The sequence below is a fragment of the Chinchilla lanigera genome, unplaced genomic scaffold (genome assembly GCF_000276665.1).
Source record: "Chinchilla lanigera isolate Chin_1 unplaced genomic scaffold, ChiLan1.0 scaffold00061, whole genome shotgun sequence".
Taxonomy (NCBI): Eukaryota; Metazoa; Chordata; class Mammalia; order Rodentia; family Chinchillidae; genus Chinchilla; species Chinchilla lanigera.
The window spans coordinates 9,054,392-9,078,131 of NW_004955462.1; the positions used below are offsets into that span (position 1 = coordinate 9,054,392).

At 38.5% G+C, this 23,740-nt stretch overlaps 1 protein-coding gene across 1 annotated transcript in view; it reads right to left on the minus strand.

Annotated features, from left to right (window-relative positions):
* The window catches only part of Dcaf6 (DDB1 and CUL4 associated factor 6), a gene marked incomplete in the record, with an annotated part of 140,272 nt that overhangs the window by 17,682 nt on the left and 98,850 nt on the right, over positions 1-23,740 (minus strand). The window contains 4 exon segments of the mRNA XM_013521421.1: positions 9,330-9,371; positions 14,811-15,138; positions 15,214-15,300; positions 20,205-20,320. Of these exon segments, the coding sequence (XP_013376875.1) occupies positions 9,330-9,371; positions 14,811-15,138; positions 15,214-15,300; positions 20,205-20,320 (573 nt within the window).

The window sequence follows — 23,740 nt, forward strand, 5'->3', positions numbered from 1 at the left end:
ATTGGCCTCAGACCAACCACATTTTCTGAACACAGGTTAGATTTTGATGACAAAAAAGCCGAGGGTGCTCTACTTACAAAGTTAGAAAAAGAACGTTCAAATGTTCAAAGTTCAAATGTTCAAAGAAAACATCATTCCAACCTTACACAAACTCTTCCAGACAAAAGAAAGTATTTTGCTACTCATTCTCTGACACCAGTATAACTTTCTGCCAGAAACTGACCATAAAAATATACAGAAAATACCCCTTTACCTAAGGAAGATATGTTCCAAGGTGCCCAGGGAAGGGCAGAGACTGCAGATGGAACAGAAAACTGTGTGTACTAGTTTTTTCCCCATACATACTCAAATATAGCTATGATAAAGTTTAATTCATAAATCACATACATTACATTCAGTTTAGCAACAGTAACTAATAAAATAGGATAATTATAACCATATGGTATAATAAAAGTATGTAAATGTCATTTTTTTTCTCAAAATATCTTATTGGACTTTTGCCTTTTCACTGGAAGAAACGTTTTTCAGAGCTCTTCTTTGGTGTATCAGAATTATAAGGCTCTCTAGTGTTTTGGGGGCCATTACTAAGTAAAATAACGGTAACTTCAGCAAGCATCTGCTGGTCAGTGTATGATTAGGATTTGAAATGTCCCCCAGAACTTACGTATTAAAGGTGAAGCTGACAGCTGATGGGCTTTTTTGGGGGGAGGGTGACTAGAACATAAAGATTCTTACTTCATCAAGCAGATTAACCAAAGGTGAGATCATGATTTGATGGCGTTATTGGGAGGTGACAGAAGCAGGGGGTGGGGTCTAGCTGAAGGGAGGGATCACGGGGTGGGGTACCCTTGGGGACTACATACAGTCCCTGACTTCCTCTGCCACGCCACAGGCCTAAAGCGATGGCACCAGCCAACCATGGACTGAAATATCTGAATCCATAAGCCAAAAACTAAGCCTTTCTTCCTTTAAGCTGCTTTTTCAAATGGTTGGTCAAGGCAAAACAAAACAGCAAGTGTGTATTATGTGGATATGCTGGAGGGAGGAAGACTCACCTCGCCAGGTAAGACGGGTTCTTGACAAGATGAGGCTTCTTACACTACTTAAGATGGTGTGCTGGGCTGGAGATGTAGCTCAGTGGTAGAGTGTTTGCCTAGCACGCGCAAGGCCCTGCCCTGAGTTCAGTCCCCACTACCACACACACACTACCACACACACACACACAAACACACACAAAGTGTGCTAGTTAAAACTTATGAACTGTTTATTTATGCATGTAACTGTTTAAGTTTGCATGTAATATTTTCAGACCACAGGTGACTGTTGGTAACTGAAACCGCACAAAGAGAAACCACAGAGACGGGGGAACCACTGTACAAAAAAGGGAATGTGTTTAGAACATAGATGCAAAATTCCTTCATAAAATATTAGCACACCAAACTGAACAATGTATGAAAAAGATAATCATCACCAAGTTAAGATTCATCTCAGGAATATAATGATTAGAACACTGGTAAGTGTTATCCACTGTTATTAGCAGGTTACAGAAAAAAAAACAACAAGGTGACAGAAAAAATTGCATTTCATTAAAATCAGTTTCTATTCATGAAACTTTTAATAAATTAGGAAAGAAAGGAACATTGCTAACCTGATATAAGGTAGCTATAAAACCCTAAAACATCAACTGGAATAAACCAATGAATGAAGGCTCTTTTCTTTCTTTTTTTTGGACCAAGAATCGAACTCACGACCTTGCACTAGTCAGGCAGGCGCTTTGCCACAGGCTATATCCCTGGCCCCATGGAGGCTCTTTTCAAAATCAGGAGGAAGATGCGATACCTACTCTCATTATTAGCAGACACAATAAGAATGGAGAGGAAAGAAAATGCTTCTTTGTTGATTACATCTTTTTTTGTTTGTTTTTTGGTTTTTCTCCGGTACCGGGAATCGAACTCACGACCTGGCGCTTGCCAGGCAGGCACTGTGCCACTGAGCTAAATCCCAAGCCCCTATATCATTGTTTATAAAAAAATTTTAAAGCTACAGATAAACAACAGAAATTGCAGAAAAGCAATGTGAACTAGATATATGGCCAATATATAAGTCAACTGTATTTCTAAACAGCAACAATAGCATAAATTGTAAAAAGAACACATTTATATAACAATAAAAACTAAAGTGTCTATATTTTCCATATGTGTAAAAATTTTACAGATGTGTAAAACTTGTTTGTAACAAGTTATTTTATTGCAAAATATTTTTTTAAAGCCTTCAATATAGAGAGAACTTTGTACTGTCAGGATAATGAACCTTTACCCAAATTTATTTATAGATCTGCTATAACTGCAATTACAGTTACCTTATTTGTGGAACTTAAAAAACTGATTACAAACTCAACCCAAGGGCTGGGGTTATGGGGCACATGCAGCTACTTGGGAGCTACAACAGGAAGACACTGGAGCCCAGGCACTGCGGGCTGAGTGTGCTACGTGTCAGGCGTCTGCATTAAGTCTGGTGTAAACATGGTGACCTCCTGGGGCCGGGGAGGGGGACACCCAGAACCACCAGGAGGCATGCAATGATCAACAGTGGGATGGCGTCTGTGAACAGGTGCTGCATTCCAGCTGGGTACAGAGTGAGACCCCCTCTCTGATTTAGAAGGAGTGCAGAGAAGAATTCTCAAGACTCCTGTGAAATGAAAAGAAGGGACTTGCCTCAGCAGATAGATTTATCATAAAGGTATAATAATTATAAGAGTATAGTATTGGCAGAGCAACAGCCCAGAAACAGAACTGTGTTCGTGTGAAACTGGGATATAACATGGGTGGGACGAAGATCACTGGGCAAATGCAACACTTAGTTAGCAACTGGGGGAAAAGGGCACCGAAACGGGGAGTGCAGGGCTTCCACATACACCACAAACAAAAGTCAGTTCCACACAGACTCGTAACCCAACTGTCAAAAGTAAAACCTTAAAAGGTAAATTTTTAAAATTCCACAGTAGGCAAGGATTTTGTAAATAAAACAAAGTGATAAACATAAACAATACAATTTAGCTACATTAAGAATAGTTAAAAGACAGGTTACAGTAAGAAAATCACAAATTGGGAAAACATTTCTATACTTATAACATGACAGTTAAGATTAGTATAAAAATATATTAGAATTCCTATAAATCAATAAAAGAAAAACAAGTCAATTAAAACAAGCTAACAATATTAAATACAGGTAAAAAACATGAGAATGCATACTCTGACCTGTAAATGGGGAAACTAGTATGATGACCATTCACCCAATCAATCGGCAAAACTGAGAAACATGGTACAGTTAGGTATCCAGGTACCAGAGATGTGAATGAATGTGACTTACTGTCCTTCAAGTGCTTGTACTAGTTTATACTCCCACTGCAGACAACAATGAGATTACCTTGTAGAATTAAACATCCCTTTCCTAGGTACATATGTAAGAAAAACTGAACCAGAAGAAACCTTTCAGAAATGCTCAAGTAATACTGTTAATAATAACAAAACAGGGTGCAATCTAATGTCCACTAACAGGAAAATGGGGCAGTTGTGGTATAGCTACACATGGTTCATTTGATGTGAAAATGTGCACCAGCCACATAACAAGAGTGAATCAAAGATAATGTTGTCTGAAAAAAAAATGGCAAGTCTCAGTCTCAAGACAGTATAATGTTCTTTCATAAAGTTCAAAAGTGGGTAAAGCAAAGTAAACACTATTTTGGTACTTATGTTCACACGATGTCTTCGTTTTTAAAGCAAGGCAAGACAAACGTAACATTCAGGGAGCGGTTACCATTGGTGTGGAGACCAGGGAGATGGAACGGGAGGGGCACGGGCACACTGGAGTTACAGCTGACCTCGCAGTTCTTGGGAGAGGTGAGCATTTATGATAATAAAGAAAAGGAGCACACGTGAGCCAACAGTGATACAATGTCAAAGACCAAGAATTAGAACAATATGGCTCCCCTCCGCAGATGAGGTTGGGGTCCTTACTATCTCATGCCATGCAAAGCTCTACCATTTGCTGTGCTGTGAGTGTGTGCACATGTCTGTCTGTCTGTCTGCCCCACTGTACTGAAAGCTCAAGAGGGCAAGGGGAGTTTTTCTTATCTCCAGCACCCACCAGACTTACTGAGCAAATAAAGTGACAAATGCAAAATTGATTTCATCCAGGAATTTTAAAGTACCAATCAATAGCTCGATGTATCAATTATTCGATTTGGGAGAAACGTGAACAGATAGAGAATAAGTGGATCAGAAGGATGTACACTTGATCTGAAAAATAAAAGCTAGATTCTTGACTTTATTATTTTTAATATTTTCTATCTAAATGGTCACAAAAATGTGTAACTCTAAGGTTAAACTAGGAAGTACATTATATGAACCAGAAAGTCTGTAAGCCTCATTAAAAAAAAAAAAAATGTCACATTTAGCAAAGAGCTAGGCTAGAATACAAGCAGAAATCAAGCCAAGTATGGTATAGCATGCTTGTAATCCCAGCACCCCTGGAAGGCTGAGGTAGGCGGGTCACTGGGAGTTTGAGGCCAGGATGGATTACATAGTGAGTCTGAGGGTAATCTGAATTACATAGCAAGACCTTATCTCTTTTTTTTCTTTTTTTTGAGACAGGGTCTCGCTATGCAGTTCAGGCTGACCTTGAGCTCACTTTGTAGCTCAGGTGGGTCTCAAATTCACAATGATCCTCCTGTCTCAGCCTCCCAAGTGCTGGGATTAAAGGCGTGTGCCACCACCCGGGCAACCTTATCTCAAAGAGCAAGGCAGGAGGGGAGGGAGGGAGGGACAAAACAAGCAAGCAAGCATAAATCCATGAAGCAGTATTTAAAAAGCAAAACATAACAATTACTTTGCCTGCTGTTTTTAACACAACGAATTCTTTTGTAGAACACCATTACAAACAGCTATAGTGGCACAAAGTAACTGCTACTCTTGTATTATTAAAACAGCTTGCTGGAAAACAAAAAAATTTTCAGAGTAGAAAAATGGCATCATCAAAGACTAGGAAAGCACTGACTTAACCTGGAATGAAAACATTTAAGGGACAACTCAGCCAAATATGCAAAGAATACAGAACTAAAAATAGAAAATGAAGACACAGGCAGAACCACAGCTGGCAAATTCTTTACTACGCAGGTGTGAAACTCTCAGTGAAAGTCAAAGTCTCATAAGCTAGGTTCCTAATGAACTGAAGACAGTCCAGAATGTAGTTAGAATTATCTGGAAGAACAAAATTTCCCAAACTGTAGGATCTCTGTAGTTGCTCCACGAAATAGGTTTCTGATCAAGTAAGTGTGCAAAGTAATGGGTCAAGCAAAGCTAAGTAGGTTTAACTGCTTCAGATTTTCTGAGACTTCTGCTAATGTGTACTGTGCATCTCAGGAAGAGGTCTGTGCCATGTGATATTCTCCAGGTTTTGCGACCACACTGGAGTGGCGGGAGCTATTAGAACACTTTGGGTAACAGTAACTTCCATCTGCCTAATTCAGAATTAAATTCCTCTATCCCCAAATACACATTTTTTCAAAACCTGATTTAAAACGATTTTTTTTCAATTCAAAGAATGAAGAATTAAGCTATTAGAAACACAGGGAAGCTATTCCCACCACCACATCCTTTCGCAGGAGAGTTTCTACCATAATCATTTTTCTGTGTCTCTACTTTCATAATAGCTATAACACTCTGGTACCAGAACCAAAGTTGCTATGGGTATGTACCATAGGGTCATCCTCCAGATATAAGAAATGAATATTAAAATTAAAGACTAAATCAAAATCGATGTATTTATTCCTCATTGAAAATGTGCATTATAATTTCTGCATAACACCATTCTTCAGTGTTCAAGTTCAAAACCCACAGATTCTTTTTTTTTTTTTTTGGAGACAGGGTCTCATTATGGAGTTTAGGCTGACCTTGAGCTTACTATGTAGCCCAAGTTGGCCTCAAACTCACAGTGATCCTCCTGCCCCAGCTTCCTGAGTGCTGGGATTTCAGGATTACACCACCACGTCCAGCACAAATTATTTTAATTTATGCTATTTGTACACTCTTCTTCTGTGGAATTACTGGTTTTCAGAAAAAGAAAACATTAATTTGAACCTTGTAACTTAGAATCTGTAATTATTTAGGAAGGGTTTAGCTAAAGTTTATGAAATTATTAGTTTATAAAGTATTTATAAGATAAATGAATTTATGAAGAGTTCAGAAAGGGCTCTTTTATAGCAATATTGTTAAGTGCTTTAAAACACTTGCTTTATTAAAAAAGCCATTTTGGGACTGTCATCCAGTTTTACCAACAAAAAGGTCTCTATATACTGGAAAGTACCATCTCAATACCTATGCTTACAGGTATCTGAAATGAGTGAGGGAGATGGGTTGCTAGAGTGCTGCTATTGCTTTTTCTGCTCCTTGTGGAGGGCGAAGGAGGGAACTTTTTAAGGGGAGGTGCTTTAGGATACATTAGTAAACTAAGGTGAAAGAGAGCAGGCCCGATGCTGCTATCTTTAGCAGGGTCTGGTTACAAGGCTGGTCCTGGCTGGTGTCTGGAAATCTGACATTTGGAATGTTTCCCACATTGTTTGCCTGCCTGGGACACTGAATCCTGCTGTACCAGCTTGCCCAGCTTGTATGGAAACAGTATGATTTATGGTGAACAGCCACTTTCCTTCGGGGCCTGGGATCTGGGCGGTTGTATTTGGGTGCACAGGTACAGGGCAGCCATATGAGCAGCCCCTAGGAAACAGCCTGGAGTTGGAGTCATTTAGCCCACTTCCCTGGAGAGAATCGCTCCATGAGTGTTCATGCATTTTCCTGCTAAAGGAAGAAGCATATTCCATGTATGTGGCCTTTCCTGACAGAATGAAAGTTGGAAGGCTGTGCTGGACTCAACCACTCTGATGTCTTTTTACTTTGTTATAATAAACAATGTTCCCAGGTATCTTTCACCAAATATGTGAGAGGACATGGGACCCTGGAAACAATTCAGAGGCCTGTCACTGATTTTAAGTTTCATGAAGCAGAGGAAGAAAGCAATAAGCCATATCATCTTGGGAGAAAGGAATGAAAGTTTAGCTAGCTAGAGTGTTTGATAAAAAGGTGTATTTCTCAACTTTTATTTCTATATACATTTATGTAGCACACTGGCCTTAAAGGTGCTTACATTTTTATACAGGAAAACATACACATGTAATAACATGCTTTAGGTAGAACAGCAGATGTAGGAGCACACAGCTGCAATTCTGAAGTTACAAGGGCCGATAAAAGTTTCTTAAAAAAGTATCTTAAGATGAATATTGATTTTTAGCCAAAGTGATGATGATGGTGATGGGAGGTCGTTTCAGTTAGAAGACACAGACTAGATTAACAAATGGAGGCGCAGGGCACACGTATCTTCAGAACTGTAACGGCTCTCTGAGTGTACCTGGTGACGCTCCAAGGGCATGTGATGTTGGGTGTCTGAGTTATTTTTGGCCACATCATACAGCGGACCATCACACCAGGCAAAGCAGCTATAGCTTTCCTACAGCATGGAAGTCACTGAAAGCAGACCTGATGAGGGCCCGAAGAGGGAAGAAGACTTCCACGATCAAGTGAGAAGTGATGGAATAGCAGTAGAAGGAGCAGCAGAGGATGACTTGCATTTTTTTTTTATTATTTGAAGACAGAAATAATAAGGCACCTATCATTTAGAGGCAGAGCAGATCACAGAAGACAGCATTACAAAATACAAGAGAGAACTTAATGAAGACTAGAAGTAGAGATATTCTGGGCAGTAGAAATAATCTGGAATAATTTTTATTTTTCTAATCTTTTCTTAAAAATTTGTGTTCCCTGAGTATCTCCCATTGCTAAAGAAGGAAGCAGAACAAATTGAGGATGGTGTCAGGAAAACACTGTCTTATAGTTAGAAATTTCCCCAGAAAATCTGTTTATATATAAAAATAGTCTATATAAAAATAACTGGAGAAGGAAAGAATAAGCCTATTCCCATTTATTCCAAAGAGAAAAAACTCACATTTTCTGTATCACTATTGTTCACCAGTTCAAAATAATCTACATTTCAGTTTACTGACTTTTAAAATATTCATGTAAAGTAACTTGGTACTTTTTGGAGTTGCAATCTTCACTGTAAAAGCAGAAATAATCAACTATATAAAAAATATAAATCAGAAAATCAAAAAGCACAACAATGAATTCCTCTGTGCTGCAATTAAGTTAGAAAATGGTAAGTAGTAATAGGCTAATATACATAAAGTTACTTCAAATACGCCAGAGTCTTAAAATAGCCTAGAAACAACTGCACAAAAGCAAAAATAAGTCTGAGACTTTTACATGGGAATCCTAAGAATGGGCTCTACCCAGGAACTTCCCACACACACACACACACACACACACACACACACACACAGTTTTAGCTTACTTTATTATTTCTGCATTCTCCATTAGTTTTACATTTCTAATAGTCACTGCATACTTTATATTCCAGATTATTTTATAAACTAATATGAAAGCATACAAACACCATGAAGAATTAAGTACAAGGCTGATTTTTATCAGCAAACCAGGTTTCAGGAAATGACTGATGAGATGGAGGTTCACTTAAAAGTTCTACTCACTTAAAATACTCCCCCACAGTCACACTTTAAATTGGAAATGTGTTTAAGAGTTATTTATTATCTTTATGCATGACACTCTTAAATTAACTTTCTTTGAAAACTCAGGATCCTTTTTTTTTTTTTAGACAGAGTCTATGTAGTCCAGGCTAACCTGGAACTCACCGCAATCCTCCTGCCTCAGCCTCCCAAGAGGGCTGGGATTACAGGAGTGTACCACCACACCCAGCTTGAAAAATCAGAATCTTAAAATCTATGCACAAAATTATACAAGTCCATTTTTAGCTATTCATTTCAAGAAAAATGAGTATATCTGAATAATGAGAATTGCTAGTTATGCTGCCCATCGTGTTTTTTAGGAAAACATAAACAGCATTCTTTAACAAAATACTCGAAGCAAGTAACTGACATTTAAAGGACAACATTTCAGACTATAGTTACTTTGCCACCCCACATACTTGAACTGAACACTGGTTATATCTGCACACAGGAAATGTCTTTTCTCATGCAGTGCATGCAGCTAAATATAGTCTGTGACAAGCAACCTGCTTCACAAGGCTGAGCACTTAGAGTTCGGTGAGTTCAAAGGAAGGATTAACTGTTAATAGGAAAGGTGGTTAGCTGTGGAGAAAGAGGACCTGGCAAATAAATCATAAAATAAAGGAACATACTGAATTACCTCATTATTCTATCACCTATTGTTGTTCCTCTGATATTAAATCTAGTGAAGGGAACATAATAACTAAAGTCACTCACAAAGACTTCGAAGAACGGACTGTGTAAAGCATTAAGATCACCACTTTTACCATTAATCGTCTCAATTCTAAAAGCTTGTTTTCCTTTGTGACTTTAGGGCATTAAGTGAGGAATATGTCACTCAGCTAAGTGTGTATAAAGAAATCAAGGAACCAGAAACAGTCACTGAAGAATGATTAGAAGGAAGACACTGTGCTTAATCTCTTTTATCTTTCAAATAAATTAGAACTAATCCTGTCACAGAGCGTGGGGAACTGCACTGACTCATGAATACCGTTCACTCCAACTCGTCTGCTCCACACGGTTGACCGGCTCTTTGGGGAATTACTAATTAAGGGCTGGGCTGACTCACCGGGCCTACCACAAGACACACAAAATCAAAGAGATGAATCCCAGGCTGCCCTTAATCAATGTTTAAAAGTAGGTACTATTAGCTTAGAAACATCAGTTCATCTACCTACTTGGTAGAAGATAGCCTTTGTTCTTAAAGCCAAAGCCCAAATTCTCTATACTGTAAATCTGCCAGCGTATGTTCAGTTGCCATTACATTCATGAGTCAGTATAGTTCCCCAGACAGGGTTTCACAATGTTGTTAAATTGCCCGGGCTGGGTTCACACCTGTGATCTCCATCTCAGCCTCTCCAAAGGCTGGGATTATGGTGTGCACTACCATGTGTAGCAGTATCTTTAATTATTATGGAATAAAAATTCTTAAAGCATCTTAGCTGAGGCTCTACGTAAAACTATTCAACACTAAGTGAGGACTTCTCAGGAAGATGCACTTGCTTGTCTTATCAGAGCAATTTAATTTTCCTCTTGGATTTAGCAAGAAAAGAGCTACCAGCCAGGCCATCATTCCATTCACTCCATGATGGATTTGGTATTGTGCAAATAACTTATATGAAGATCACCTAAATAAAAAACCTAACCACCCTCTTTTCATTCCCCAAACACACATATTTATGTTTCTGAACCCAGCATATAAAATCAGTAAGGGCCGGGCATGGTGGCCCATGCCTGTAATCCTAGCACTAGGGAGGGTGTGGCAGAGAGTTCAAGGCCAGCCTGGGTTACACAGTAAGTTCAAGGCCAACCTGAACAACATAGTGAGAGCCTGTCTCAAAAAAACAACTAACAAATAAAGGGTGTAAATACTAATTTGTTTTTAAATACCATGATTAGACAGCATACTTTTTTTCCCAATGTATTTTGCATTTGTTTGATGTTCTCTTCCTAGGCTAAGTTAAAGGAGATAAAAATATATGATTCATAAATTCCATCATTTTAAAGTTTGGATTTCTGCCAGTAGAGGGATCTGATCACAGATATAGCTTGGTTTCTCTCTAGAACACTGTTTTACTAGAAAGCAGGGATCAGCAAATTATGGCTCTTTGGCTATATTTTAGCTATTTTTGTAACGTCCCTAGGGCTAAGAGCAGTTATTACATTTTTTTAACGGTTACATTTTCAATGATTGTAAGTGCCTATAAAATAGCCTCCTCTTTGTCAGCAGTCTAAAATATTTATTATCTGGCCTTTTAGGAAAGAAGTTTGCTGACCTCTGCTACAGACAGTCCCACTTATACTCACAGAGACTTGCTATGGTTAATGAGAAGAGCATTCAATGTTTAAAAAAAAAAAAACTATGTTAGTTGTTAAGGCCCTTATTTCTAAGACATCTGCTTCTCATGCTTGATCTAAGCCCCAAAGTGAAAACCTGGGCCAACTTTACTTAACAAAACTATTAGAATGTAAATATTTTTAAAAAGTCATTACAATGCATGGAACTGTTTTGGCATTTTTGCTAAATGTATGTAAAAATGACAGCTATACAGTAAGTTTCATTTTAAAGATTAAATTTGGAAAAATTAAATTTGGGGCAAAAAATTATGAGACACACTATGTACATACTTCTTAATTAACTGTATATTCCTACCATACTTACATGGGTGGCCATTCCTCTCCCCTTTGAGCTTTAATGGCAGCAAGGAGAAAACCCTAAGACATGCACACTTTTATCAGGCATCTCAGCGGGGAGCCGTGTGTATCTTTACACTCTAACAACTAGGCGTTAAAAGTTTTTAACAGTAAAGCTTCAGAACCTCTCTAGATATAGAAATTCTCCGAAGTCATATGCCTAATTACAAGGTGGTAATTCTTTCCTTTGTTTTTTGTTTTTTGGGTTTTTCTTGGTACCAGGAAACAATCACAACCTCAAGCTTGCCAGACAGGCGCTTATGCCGCTGAGCTATATCCCTGGCCCCCAAGTTGGTCATTCTTTTCATGTTCTTAAAAGGCAAAATCACTTCATGCTTTCTGTCTTTAGGACAAAAGTCAACTAATCCCTCTAAATTTAGATGTGACAGAAACTGCCAGTTTGTGGATGAAGTGCTCTTAGAAAAGTGCAGAAATATTAAAAGTATGCTTTGCATAGGGAGTTCTAATTAAATCACCATAGTGCTAAGGAAGCTGAAACTACAAAGAAGTCAGAGAAAGATTTTTCACCCCTTACAAATTTCAAGTAAAGAATAACAGAACTCTCAAAAGAACACTGATGTGACCGTGAAACGGTCACTCTGCTCACATCAGCGTAACTTCAGCGGCTGTGTGTGTGTATGCCATTTAATTTCTTAAATATTTAAAAAATTTCATATTTGATTTCTGTGTTCTAAATGGCTTGTATATTTTTCCCCAATAAATTATTCAGTTTCTTGAAGGCTTAAGCATCGTATTATTCTGCTGTCACTAGTTAGTATATTTATTTTTATGTCCTATAAAACTAATATATAGGACAAACTAAAGCTAAATATCCAAATTGATGAGATGCAATATTAAATAATATTCAAGTTTTAAAAGGTAAGGCAGCAAGTATGGATCCTGGGTAGTTTCAAATCTGGATCTAACCAAGAGAGTATGATTTCAAGAGTTTACGTGTGAATTCCAGTAGGGTCACTTCTAGGCTGTTGTCCAAAATTAACAATCTCCTAAAGAGTGCTAGGCTAGTTCTGCACCTGGTCTACCAGTGTTAATGAAGCCATCAGGTGCCAACTTTGTGGCACATCCAAACCCCAGGAGAAGCCCTAGAACATGTAAATCACCTAAGTATTATTAACCTGCGAAGCAAGTTATCAAATTCCACAGAAAGATATTGTATGTTTTAGATTCTTTAGGTCCACTCACCCTTAAAAATCCCTATTTCCTCACTGATGTTGTATTACTGTTTAAAAAGAAAAATTCTTCAGGTCTAGAACATACAAAACCCCTGCTTAGCAGTTTAGTTTCAGTCATACAGCAAGCTTGACACGAAGTATAATGAGCTTGAACAGAAGCTGCTAAATAATTATGAGTTTTTGACAGTGTTTAATATCCATTAAAATGTTAATTCTTAAACAAAGGAGCATAAAATTATGCTTTATTAGAAACTGGATACTTCAAGTATTTAAAATTGTGACTTTGGTATTGAGTCCTGCTATTTAAATACAAGAAGAAAAAAGTGTCAAAAACATATGCTTGCTTATATAAATAGAAGACCATAAATATACTTTTTTTTTTTGGTGTCAGGAACTGAACTTAGGACCTTGCGCTTGCCAGGCAGGCAGTATGCCGCTGAGCTATATCCCTAGCCCCAAACTGCCTAACTTTATTAATTATAGAATCTAGCTTTGCACCCAAAGTTTTGGAAATCATCTGTTTGGTTTTCAAGCTGTGCTATGTTTGCTAACCTTCTAGGCATACATTAAGTGGTAATGATACTCGAAAGGGACTTCCTCTGGGTCAGAAAGAAATAGAACTAAATTTTACTTGTCTAAAATACGTATTAGAAATGCTGAGGACTGCTGGGTGTGGCGCATGCCTGTAATCCTAGCATTTGGGAGGCTGAGGCAGGAGGATCACTGAGTGCGAGGCCAGCCTGGACTGTATAGTAAGAGCCTGTCTCAACAAACAAAAAATGGTGAGGACTAATGTGTGGTACATAAAAAGAAGATGTCTCACTAATCTCTAAGTACAAATATTGGGAAAGATTACTTGCTTTATATTTAAAAACACTGCCATGGCAAAGTAAACATTCCCCAAATTTGATCAAAGGAAGATGAACATTCTTTTATAGTTAAGAAAAAGTGGTATCACTGACTTGAATGCTGTACTGTTCAGCATTTTTGCTTGTCCTCTGTCAGACTTTATCCCTTGAGGTGACTGTTTTCTAAGTAGCCACACTGAATAAACATGATGGCTGTAGTGTTTTCAATGTAAGCCAGGTCTTATGATTGACTTTTAATTCTTACAATAATTTTAGATAATCATGATCCCATTTTATTATGTATGTATGCATGTATGTATGTATGTATTTATTTTTGAGACAGGGTCTTGCTATGTAGTTCGGGCTGGTCCTGAATTCACTATGTAGCCCAGGCTGGCCTTGAACTCACAGCAGTCGTCCTGCCTCAGCCTCCTGAGTGCTGGGATACAGGTGTGTACCACCACACTCAGCCATAATCCCATTTTATACATAAAGAAACTGAGCCTTGTGAGTCATTACGTATTAAAAATGACTAAACATGTCTAGTTAGCAGTGAAAACCAGGATTCAAACCCATTATACTCCTGACTGTTACACAATACTGACACTCTTTAGAAGGTAAGTTAATCTTTCCATTACGGTTTTTTAGTTGACAGAAATGTCAGTTGAAAATTTGTACCTGAAATGTCAACTGAGTATTTTATAAATAACAGTATATTCAATACAGAGATATGTGAAATGGTCCAAACAGAACTTCATTCCTATGTGAACCAGGATTTTTAAAGCTAAAACTATAGATTCTCATTAGTTATAGAAATAAATTTCTATGACCATGAAGTGCAAAAATATATCCCTTGTTATAAGATGAAAAATAGAAAAGTAATACAAACATATTAGCTCAATTTTTTATTGTTGCTATAAAATTTATTCGGTATAATTTCTCATTTTCTAAATTGAGTCACTAAATTTATGAGAAAAGCACAATGTCCTTAAAATGAGAACTACTATCACACTAATGCAGGGCCAACAGGAGAACAGAAAAAATTAACAACAAAAATAAGACTAATAAGGCTGGATTTTCTGTAGGGCAATCTGACAACTAAATCTAGCCCAGCCTTCACAAATAACCCACTGACTATTCTCAACACTCCTTTCTCTTTATCTGTAAATTAAGTATCAAAGAGCAAAGACTTTTTATTCCTCTTAATGCAGTTTTCTCAAAGAATGTGGTATATGAATTTTACAGTTTTAAAACTTTCTGTGGGTTTGTATGATTGGGACACCCTAAAGATGGCAACTGTCAAAAATGGAGAAACTTCTTTCATGATTTCAAACAAACCTCTGTGAAATATATTCTCTATAGTTTGTGAATTAAAAATATACCTACCTATCACCAGGTCCTGCTCGGTACCTTGCCCCTGGGATGAGGACGGGGTCATCATCACTGTCATCTGTGTCCTGTAGAGCAGCGTCCCTGGCGGATGATTCTTCATGAGATGAAGACCCCATGGCTTCTGTTTGGGACTGGGGCTCGGGATTGGGGTTGGCCTGATTGGTGGTGCTCTCACTGCTAGTCTGATCTGACATTTCTGCTTCCTTGCTGTTTTCAGACAGCGAAGGCTCTTCCGGAGCTGCACAAGGGCTATCAAGAGCAACAGCATTTCTTTCTCCTGAGTTGGGATCCGATGGCTCGGCTGTGAGGTTATCTAATTGTGCTGTTAGAAAATAAAGTAGTACGTAAGAGATGACCATAAAGACAACAAACATCTAAAGAGAACAAGACAATTCACCTGTGTCTATTCGATTCTGAGCTTGGTTTTCCACAGTTGTATCTTCCTGACATTCTGTTCTATCCTCTGATGATTCTTCAGGAGCTTCTGGAAATAAAACAAATTATCACTCAATTCACTTTTTGGATAAATAAATACCAACTTAGTACTTCAACTTCCATTTAGATAAATGGTTTTTAACTCTTTCTAGGTCACAAAAACCTTTGACATTCAGATAAGACTTCATCTCAGTTCAGTGCAAATGTAATGCATAAAGTATAAGGCACACAGAGTTTATGGACACTCTTGAGGACCAATGGGCTCACTGCATCTTCCCCAACTTTTGTGAACTTGTGTGTGGGAATTTCTCCTTCTTATTATCCCTCACAGCTGACATTACTTGCTTTTGCTTTTTTTATTCTTTTTCTTAAAATATTTTTATTTTAAAATATAAAAGAACAAAAACACATTAACAAACACATACATTTACAAAGTAACACAAGAGCAACACAAGCAATACTGAAATTCAGACAAGCTGATAGGAAATTAACAATGGTTGTTGTATTACATATTGATTTCTTCAAAGTGGTTACTCAGGAAAACAAATATAGACAAGTAAGATTAGTCAAATAATTAATCATTAACTGTTCCTTTCAGTAAAGCAATAGAAGTCAGTAGTACAACTATGTTAACTATCTTGTATATACATATAAACATAATTTTCCGCTTCTTTCTTTTCTCTTTTCCCTCATTCCTGTTGTTCTTTACTTCTGAGCATCTTCCTTTCGTTTCACAATGTCTATCATACCTCTTAATTTTATTCACTCTTTCAGGTTCTTACACTAGTGAGACAACATGTTGTTTCCACATGCGGTCTGATTTATTTCACTTATGAGTATGGTCTCCAGTTGCGACCATTTACCTATAAAAGACTCAAGGTTATCTTTCTTTATAGCTGAGTAATATTCCGTTATATAAAAATAGCACAACTTTTTTATCCATTCCTCAGTGGATGGACATTTGGGTTGCTTCCACAATTTAGCTATTACAAATTGCACTGGTATAAACATGGGTGCACATATATTGCTGTGATATGATGCTTTCAGTTTTTCTGGGAAAGTACCCAGAAGGGGAATAGCTGGGTTGAATGGGACCTCTAGACCTAGTTTTCTGAGGAATCTCCAAACTGATTTCCACAGTGATTTCACCAGTCTGCATTCCTACCAGCAGTGGAGAAGAGTTCCTATTTCCCAATAGCCTCGCCAGCATTTGTTATTGGTTGATTTCTTAAGGATAGCCATTCTTATTGGGGTGAGATGAAATCTCAGTGTTGTTTTAATCTGCATTTCTTGAATGACTAATGACATAGAACATTTTCTCATGTATTTATTTGCCATTTGTATTTCTTTGTAAGAAGTATGTATTCATCTCAGATGCCCATTTCTGGATTGGGTCTTTGAACTGGGGGGGAGCTGATGTTCTTTAATTCTTTCTATGTTCTAGATAGTCCTTTGTCGGAGGGACAGTCAGCTAAAATTTTGTCCCAATTTATGGGTTTTCTTTTTACTCTGTTGGTGATTTCTTTATGTGCAAAAACTTTTCAGTGAGATCCCAGTTTTTGATTCTTTGAAGTATCTCCATGTGGTTTGGTTTTTGTTCATGAACTCTCTGCCTACCCCTATTTCTTCAAGATTTTTACCTATTTTCTCTTCCAAAAGATGTAGTGTTTCTGTTTTAATATTGAGGTCTGTGATGTATTTTGACCTGAGTTTGGTGCACGGTGATAGACTTGGGTCTATTTTCAGTCTTCAGCAAGTGGCAAGTCAGTTTCTCCAGCACCATTTATTGAAGATACTATCTTTCTTCCAATGAACTTGTTTGGCCCCTTCATCAAGGACTAGGTGGCTTAGTGTGTTTGTGGTTGTGGCTGTTCCTGTATACATCATATTGTTGGATTCTGTTTCTTAATCCACTCTGCCAGTCTGTTTCTTTTGACTGGTGCATTGACAACATTTACATTAATGGTTATAACTGATACATGTTGGGTTATCTTTGTCAAGTTATTTACTTGCTGTTGGTTGCCTACTTTTTCTCTGTTTAATTGCTTGCTTTGATTGAGGGTTCCTTTATGGTGCTGTCTTGAAATGGTGGTTATTTTTTCCTCTGTCTAGAGTATCTTTTAGAACTCTTTGTAAGGTTGGTTTGGCACTCATGAAGTTCTTCAGTTGTTCTTTGTAGATGTATCCTGCCAAACTATCCCTCAAATTTAAGAATTTTATTTCTCCGTTAAATTTGAAGGATAGTTTGGCAGGATACATCAAACTCGGTTGGAAGCTGTTTTGTCTCAGGACCTGAAATACTTCACTCCAAGCTCTTGATTGGATGGTTTGAGTTGAGAAATCTGCTGTGATTCTGAAGGGTTTTCCTTTATAGGTGATCTGTTTCTTTTCTCTAGCAGCTTTTAATATTCTGTTCTTTTGCTGTATGTCTGGGATCTTGATTATTATATGTCTTGGTGTAGTTTTATTTTGGTTATGACTAGTTGGAGTTCTGTATGCCTCACTTACCTGTACATCAGAATCTTTTTCCATGCTTGGGAAATTTTCTGCCATTATTTCTACAAATAATCATTTATGTCATTTATGTTGCCCCCTGCTGTTTTGTTGACTCCTATTAGTCTTACATTATTTCTCTTTGACTCGTCTTGTAGCTACTGAATTGATTTTTCCTGGTTCCCTGTTGATTTTAAGAGATCCTTCCTTTCACAATCATTAGCTGCCATTCTGTCTTTGAGAACTGAAATCCTATCTTCGGCTTCATTCAAACGTTTCTGCCAGCTTTCAACGGAAGTTTTGATTTTCTGGGTATCTCTTTGAATCTGCTTCATGCATTCTAGTTTACTCCTGTATTTTTCATTTAACATTTCCATCAGTTTCCTATGATCATCTATTTTTTTTATATATTTCTTCTTTAGATGTGCTAAGCAATTCTTTCATTATTGTTGTCATTTCATTTTTTTACCTGAGACATTACTTCCGATCTCATGTCTTCTATGTCCTGATGGAGTTGTTTCTTTACTTCCATTGCAATCATTTCAGCAATTTCAGGTGTGTGTTTACCAAGTTCTCCTATGTTGATGTCTTCTGGACTTGTTCTGGGTTGGGTGAAGTTCTGAGACTGCAATTTATTTCTTCAACTTGTCATGTTTGATGCTGGAGGCAGAGCACCCAGTCTCCCTCTTCCCTGGCAGCTCAGCAGAGGTCACAAGCGTCCCTAGTTATCCTGGTGGTCAGACTTGCCCCTCAGTGGCCATCGAGATAGGCTGCTCACTCTCGGATCTTCCGGTGGTTGGTGTAGTACACCTAGTTCTCCCAGGTCCCAGACATAAACGTCAACGTCTGCAGATTGCAGAACGCCTACTCAAGTGTCCCCAGGCAGTTCAGGGAACGTGTATGACCCAGAAGTGGGCTGCACTGGTGGTGTGCTCACAGACCACTTGGTCCTGGGTCCCCAGATGGCTCAAGGCGCAGGCAGAGCCTAGATACAAACTGCAGGGTCAGCAGTTCATGCACCGCCTGATTCAGTGTCTCCAGGCAGCTCAGGGTGCATGCAGGAGCAAGAAGTGGGCTGCACTGGCAGTGATCATGGACAGCCTGTTTCTGTGACATCTGGAAGGTCAGAGGGTGCACAAAGCCCAGAGGCAAAAGTGCAGTGTCAGCAGTTCGTGGACTGGCTCATGTAACACCTCAGGTGGCACAGGGTGCACAGAGGGAGGGCCCAAATGCGAACCCCAGTGTTAGCGGTTCATGGGCCTTCTAAGCCAGTATCTCCTGGCTGCACGGAGAGCAGAGACATATATTGTAATGATGGCAGGACTGCAGCTTGCCTGCTTTGTCCCCAGGAAGGAAATGGGGTCTACCTGGTTCTCTTGGCACTCAGTCGGTAACAATGATGTCAGCAGCTTGTGGATCTTCTGATTCTGTGTCTCCAGGCAGCTTAGGGTGCACAGGAGCCAGGCGTAGGCTGCACTGGCAGTGATTACGGACCGCCTGTATCTGTGACCTCCAGGAGGTCAGTGCACTTGCAAAGCCCAGACTCGAACCGTGGTGTCAGCAGTTCGTGGACCACCTGATCTAACAGCTTGTTTTTCTAACATCCTTAAAACCTAAACTTCTAAAACTGAGTATTTTCTGCCCTTTTATCATGCATTTGGTACAATCTGAGCTGTCATGAACAAATGGGAAAAGCCTGTCCAGTTCTGTTCTGGTCACTGACAATACTTAACTTTGGAGTTTAACTAAGAGATCCATGGAGGATCATTCTTTCTTCTTCCTAATTAGACCTGTGCTTATCAGATAGTTATCATATACTTATTTAATTCCAAACTGTTAGTCTCAGGTACCTACTCATTTAATAATAAACAGCATACATTTGTTCCTTCATCTATCAACTATTTACTAAACATCTACTGTGTCCCAGTCTCTGTGCTAGTCACTAAAATTTACATGGCAAATGGTCATGTAAAAAAATTCTACTCTACCAGGGATATAGCTCAGTGGCACAGTGCCTGCCTGGCAAGTACAAGGTTCTGAGTTAGATTCCTGGTAACAAAAAAAAATCTACTTCTAGAAGAGTTCTGAAAAAATTCTTAAGTGACACTGCATAATACAAATAAAGTCATTTGTTTAGATTTCACTCCTTTTGTTTTCCCTCCATAAGCCACGTACGCATGCTCTTTGAAAGATCAAGATAGGTGGTATGGATTTCACTCTGATAAGCAAAATTGCAAGATGGTTTAAATTCGCATTTCCAGCTCCAATACAGTACCATGACCATGCATGGTGTAAATGGGCTGGGCCATGTGCACATTCCCCACCTAACTGCTTAATATCTCTTTGTATCAGCTGGACTACAGTGATAAAAGTATAATTATTAAAAACAAGAAAGAAAAAAACCAAAAACAGGTGGACATCTAACACGGAAGTTTTACACGGACAAAGCAAACACCTTACTTGCTTCGCTGTCTCCTTCTGGAGTTTGCACTGAGCTCTGGGGGACCAGGGATTCCTCCTGATCCTCAGATTTTCCATGGCTTCCATTTCCTCTAGAACTTGAGGCAGTACTGCTCCTACCAAAACAAGGTAAGTGGTTCCACCAAGAAGTTAATAAATGAACTTTTAGGATAATTTCTGTATTTTACAACTGGAGATGTGTAACAGAATACAAATGAAATATAATGTTTTTTCGGTTTTTTTTTTTTTTTTTTGTCTTTTTTGAGACAGGGTCTCGCTATGCAGTTCACACTGGCCTGGAGCTCACTTTGTAGCCCAGGCTGGTCTTGAACTCACAATGAGCCTCCTGCCTCAGCCTCCTGAGTGCTGGGATTACAGGCATGTGCCACCACACCCAGCTTAAACAAAATATAATTTTTTTTATTTTAGTAGTACTGCAAACATCATTAAACCTATCAGGATGACTATTCTAATACTTTTAGTCTAAAAAGTTTTAAAGATATAAAAGGACCACTTCTTCACTGTCTTGATGCTTCTTTTATCAAGTATGCCTTTCTACACATCTGAAATTGAGTGTGCATGCACATACGTGTGTGTGCTGTGTGTGTGAACACAGGTCCTCGAGCACACTAAGCAAGTCCTTTACCTCTGAGCTACAGCCTGGACCTGGTCTCTGCTGGACTGGAGAAGAACTATATTCACTGTCTGACTTATCTGCAAATAGATCACAATATCCAAATCCTAACAGTTTTACAGCCTCCCGAGTACTGGGGTTACAGGCATGTGCACCATGCCCAGTCTGTTTTGCCTGTCCTTAAATTAATGCTTGAAGAAAACCTGGCCTTTCCTTTGGTCTTTTGAGCAGCCCTTGGGAATCATTTCCAGCCCTGGTCTGTTGCTCAAATGTAGCAGCTGACTGAGCATTCCAGTCCTGTAGACAGAAGTAACGTTCTCTGGTTCAGCTTTACTGCCCTGTCCCACCATGAAGATCACAGCTCCATCTGTATTTCTTGCCACAGCAGAACACTAGGCCAATCAAGTGACTTTTTCAAAATAAATTTTGAGAGAGGGGTCTTGCTATGGTAGCCCAGGCTGCTCTTGCACTTGAGATAGTCCTGTCTCAGCCTCCCAAGTGCTGGGATTATAAATGTGTACCATCACACCACCAAATTTCTTAAATAAATCATTTTCAGTGAATATTCTGTGACAAACCATGGCAAATGTGCAAGTGGGAAATGGAAAAATGTACAAAAATCTGACATTAATTAATAGAAATGCAGTAATACCTTAAATTTAGGATAAATGTTAATAAGTAAAAGAAATAAGAGATAAAGAAACTTTAAAACATTAGTTATAGACAAATGGCAGTGGCTCAAGAAACAACGCAAATGATCATGGACTTTTTAATCAAGATTTTACCAAAAAAAACCTTTCAGGCAAACCACTGAGGTAAAATTTTTTTAAGGCATATACATATCTTACAAGTATTATTTTTAAATAGGTACATGGGTACATATTTGGAGAAAAATGTTGGGTGAGCTATACACCAATGTTAAGTGTCATCCCATTAAGATTATCCTTGGTGAATTTTTTAGGAAGGAAACATATAGCTATTCTGGGAAAGAGATGCTAATGAAATGTACAAATCTCTTTGTTTCCACTGAGAAAGCTGTAACATAAATGCTTAGTGTGTAACAGTTATGATATGTAAAATATTATTGTATTGATGGAGGAACAGAGCCATTAGTGGAAAAAACATACTATCCAAGTTAATCCATTTAGCAAAATAATATGGCATTTAAAATCACTGAGAAATGTTAAAAAAAACTTTTTAATAAGCCAGGTGTGTTGGCACATGCGTATAATCCCAGCACTCGGGGAGGCTGAAGCAGGAGGATTGCTGCGAGTTCGAGGCCAGTTTGAACTAGTGAGTTGAAGGCAGCCTGAACTGCGTAGCAAGACTCTGCTTCAGAAAGACACACACACACACAAAAGGTTGCTTAGTAAGTAGTAGAGAAAGGAGCCCCATGGAAAACTAACGCTATAACTCTACCTCACACTTACAGAAAAGCAAATTCCAAAAGTATTAAATATTTAATTTTTATATGAAACTATAAAAAATATGAGCGGAAAATAAATTTTCTCCCTAATTCTGGGAAGGACAAGGTTCTTCTGAGCTCACAGGCAGAAACCATAAAGCAAAATCACCATAAGGAAAATGAAAAACATCAACAAATACAAGACAAATGATGTTATCCTCATTTAATTCTATAATAGATAGACCACACAAATCGATAAGAAAAAGATAAATACCACAGGAGAAAACTGGAAGTATCTGAAAGACAGTTTATAAAAAGATGATCATTATTAGCTAACAATTATTTAAGGCATAGCATGTGCCAGTCAAAGTGCTAAGTGCTATGAACTTTTCACAATAAACCTGTGAAACAGATTCTGCTAAACATGCCCATTTCCAGGAGAGAAAACTGAGAATTATCCAGGGTTGGCATATGCCTGCAGTCTCAGCTACTCAGCAGGCTAAGATGGGAGGATCATGAGTTCAAGGCCAGCCTGGTGAGCCCCTATCTCAAAAAACAAAAAACAAAAAAAACCCAGTGGGGTTTAGAGAGAAAGGCTCCACAGCCTGGCGAGTTCTGAGTCCAAGCCCACAGCATGTTCCATTCACTCTGTCATCAAAGAACCTTAAATAAGAGCAAGACAACATACCTGAATAGATTAAAAAAAAAGAACTGCATACTTTTTTGAATGCTTTTTGACAATAAAGATTGAATACAGTCACAATCAGAAAAATGGTAATTATCTTTTGACAAAGAAATAAGAAATGGATGGATGACACACTACAACCGATGGTAAATTTTTAGAGAAGAAAAGACAGGATTCATAAAGAAGGAGAAGACTAACGCACTTCCTAAAAATGTTTTGGGGGATTCTTTGTTCAGAAGTTAGTCTGTTTTGTATAGACACAGGAAAACAGAAAAGGTATGACAGAAACATGACAATCCTTTGTCAAATTATTAGCAAGAAAGAGGGCAATGGGTGTCATAATGCTAAAGTGTTCATGTCAAACCTAGGGCTCATGAAGAAATTACACATATGTCTCTACAAGGCAAAACACTTGTGACTACCCCTCTACTCCTGCGCTGGTCCCAGCCATACCACTCTCGCCACAGCGTTTTCACTAAAAACATAGCTCATCCTTTCCCATTTCTTCCACACTTTCCACGTTGACCTTATCTGCTCTACTCTCCCCTCAGGTTACTCCATGTCAGCTACAATGGTCCTACAGATCCCAGAACACAGTCTACTTCTGCTTCAGAGACTTTACCCAGAGCTCGTGCGCACGCTCGCTCGCTCTCTCTCTCTCTCTGAGGCACTTTCCCTGCGTACACAAATGTCACTGCTCTTCCAGGTTTTGCCGAATGTCACCTGCTCACCAATGCCTGTCCCCTCCTCAGGTTTCTTACTTGTCCTCATGTGCTGGGGTTTGTTTCCCAGGACTTTGAATGTCCTAACAT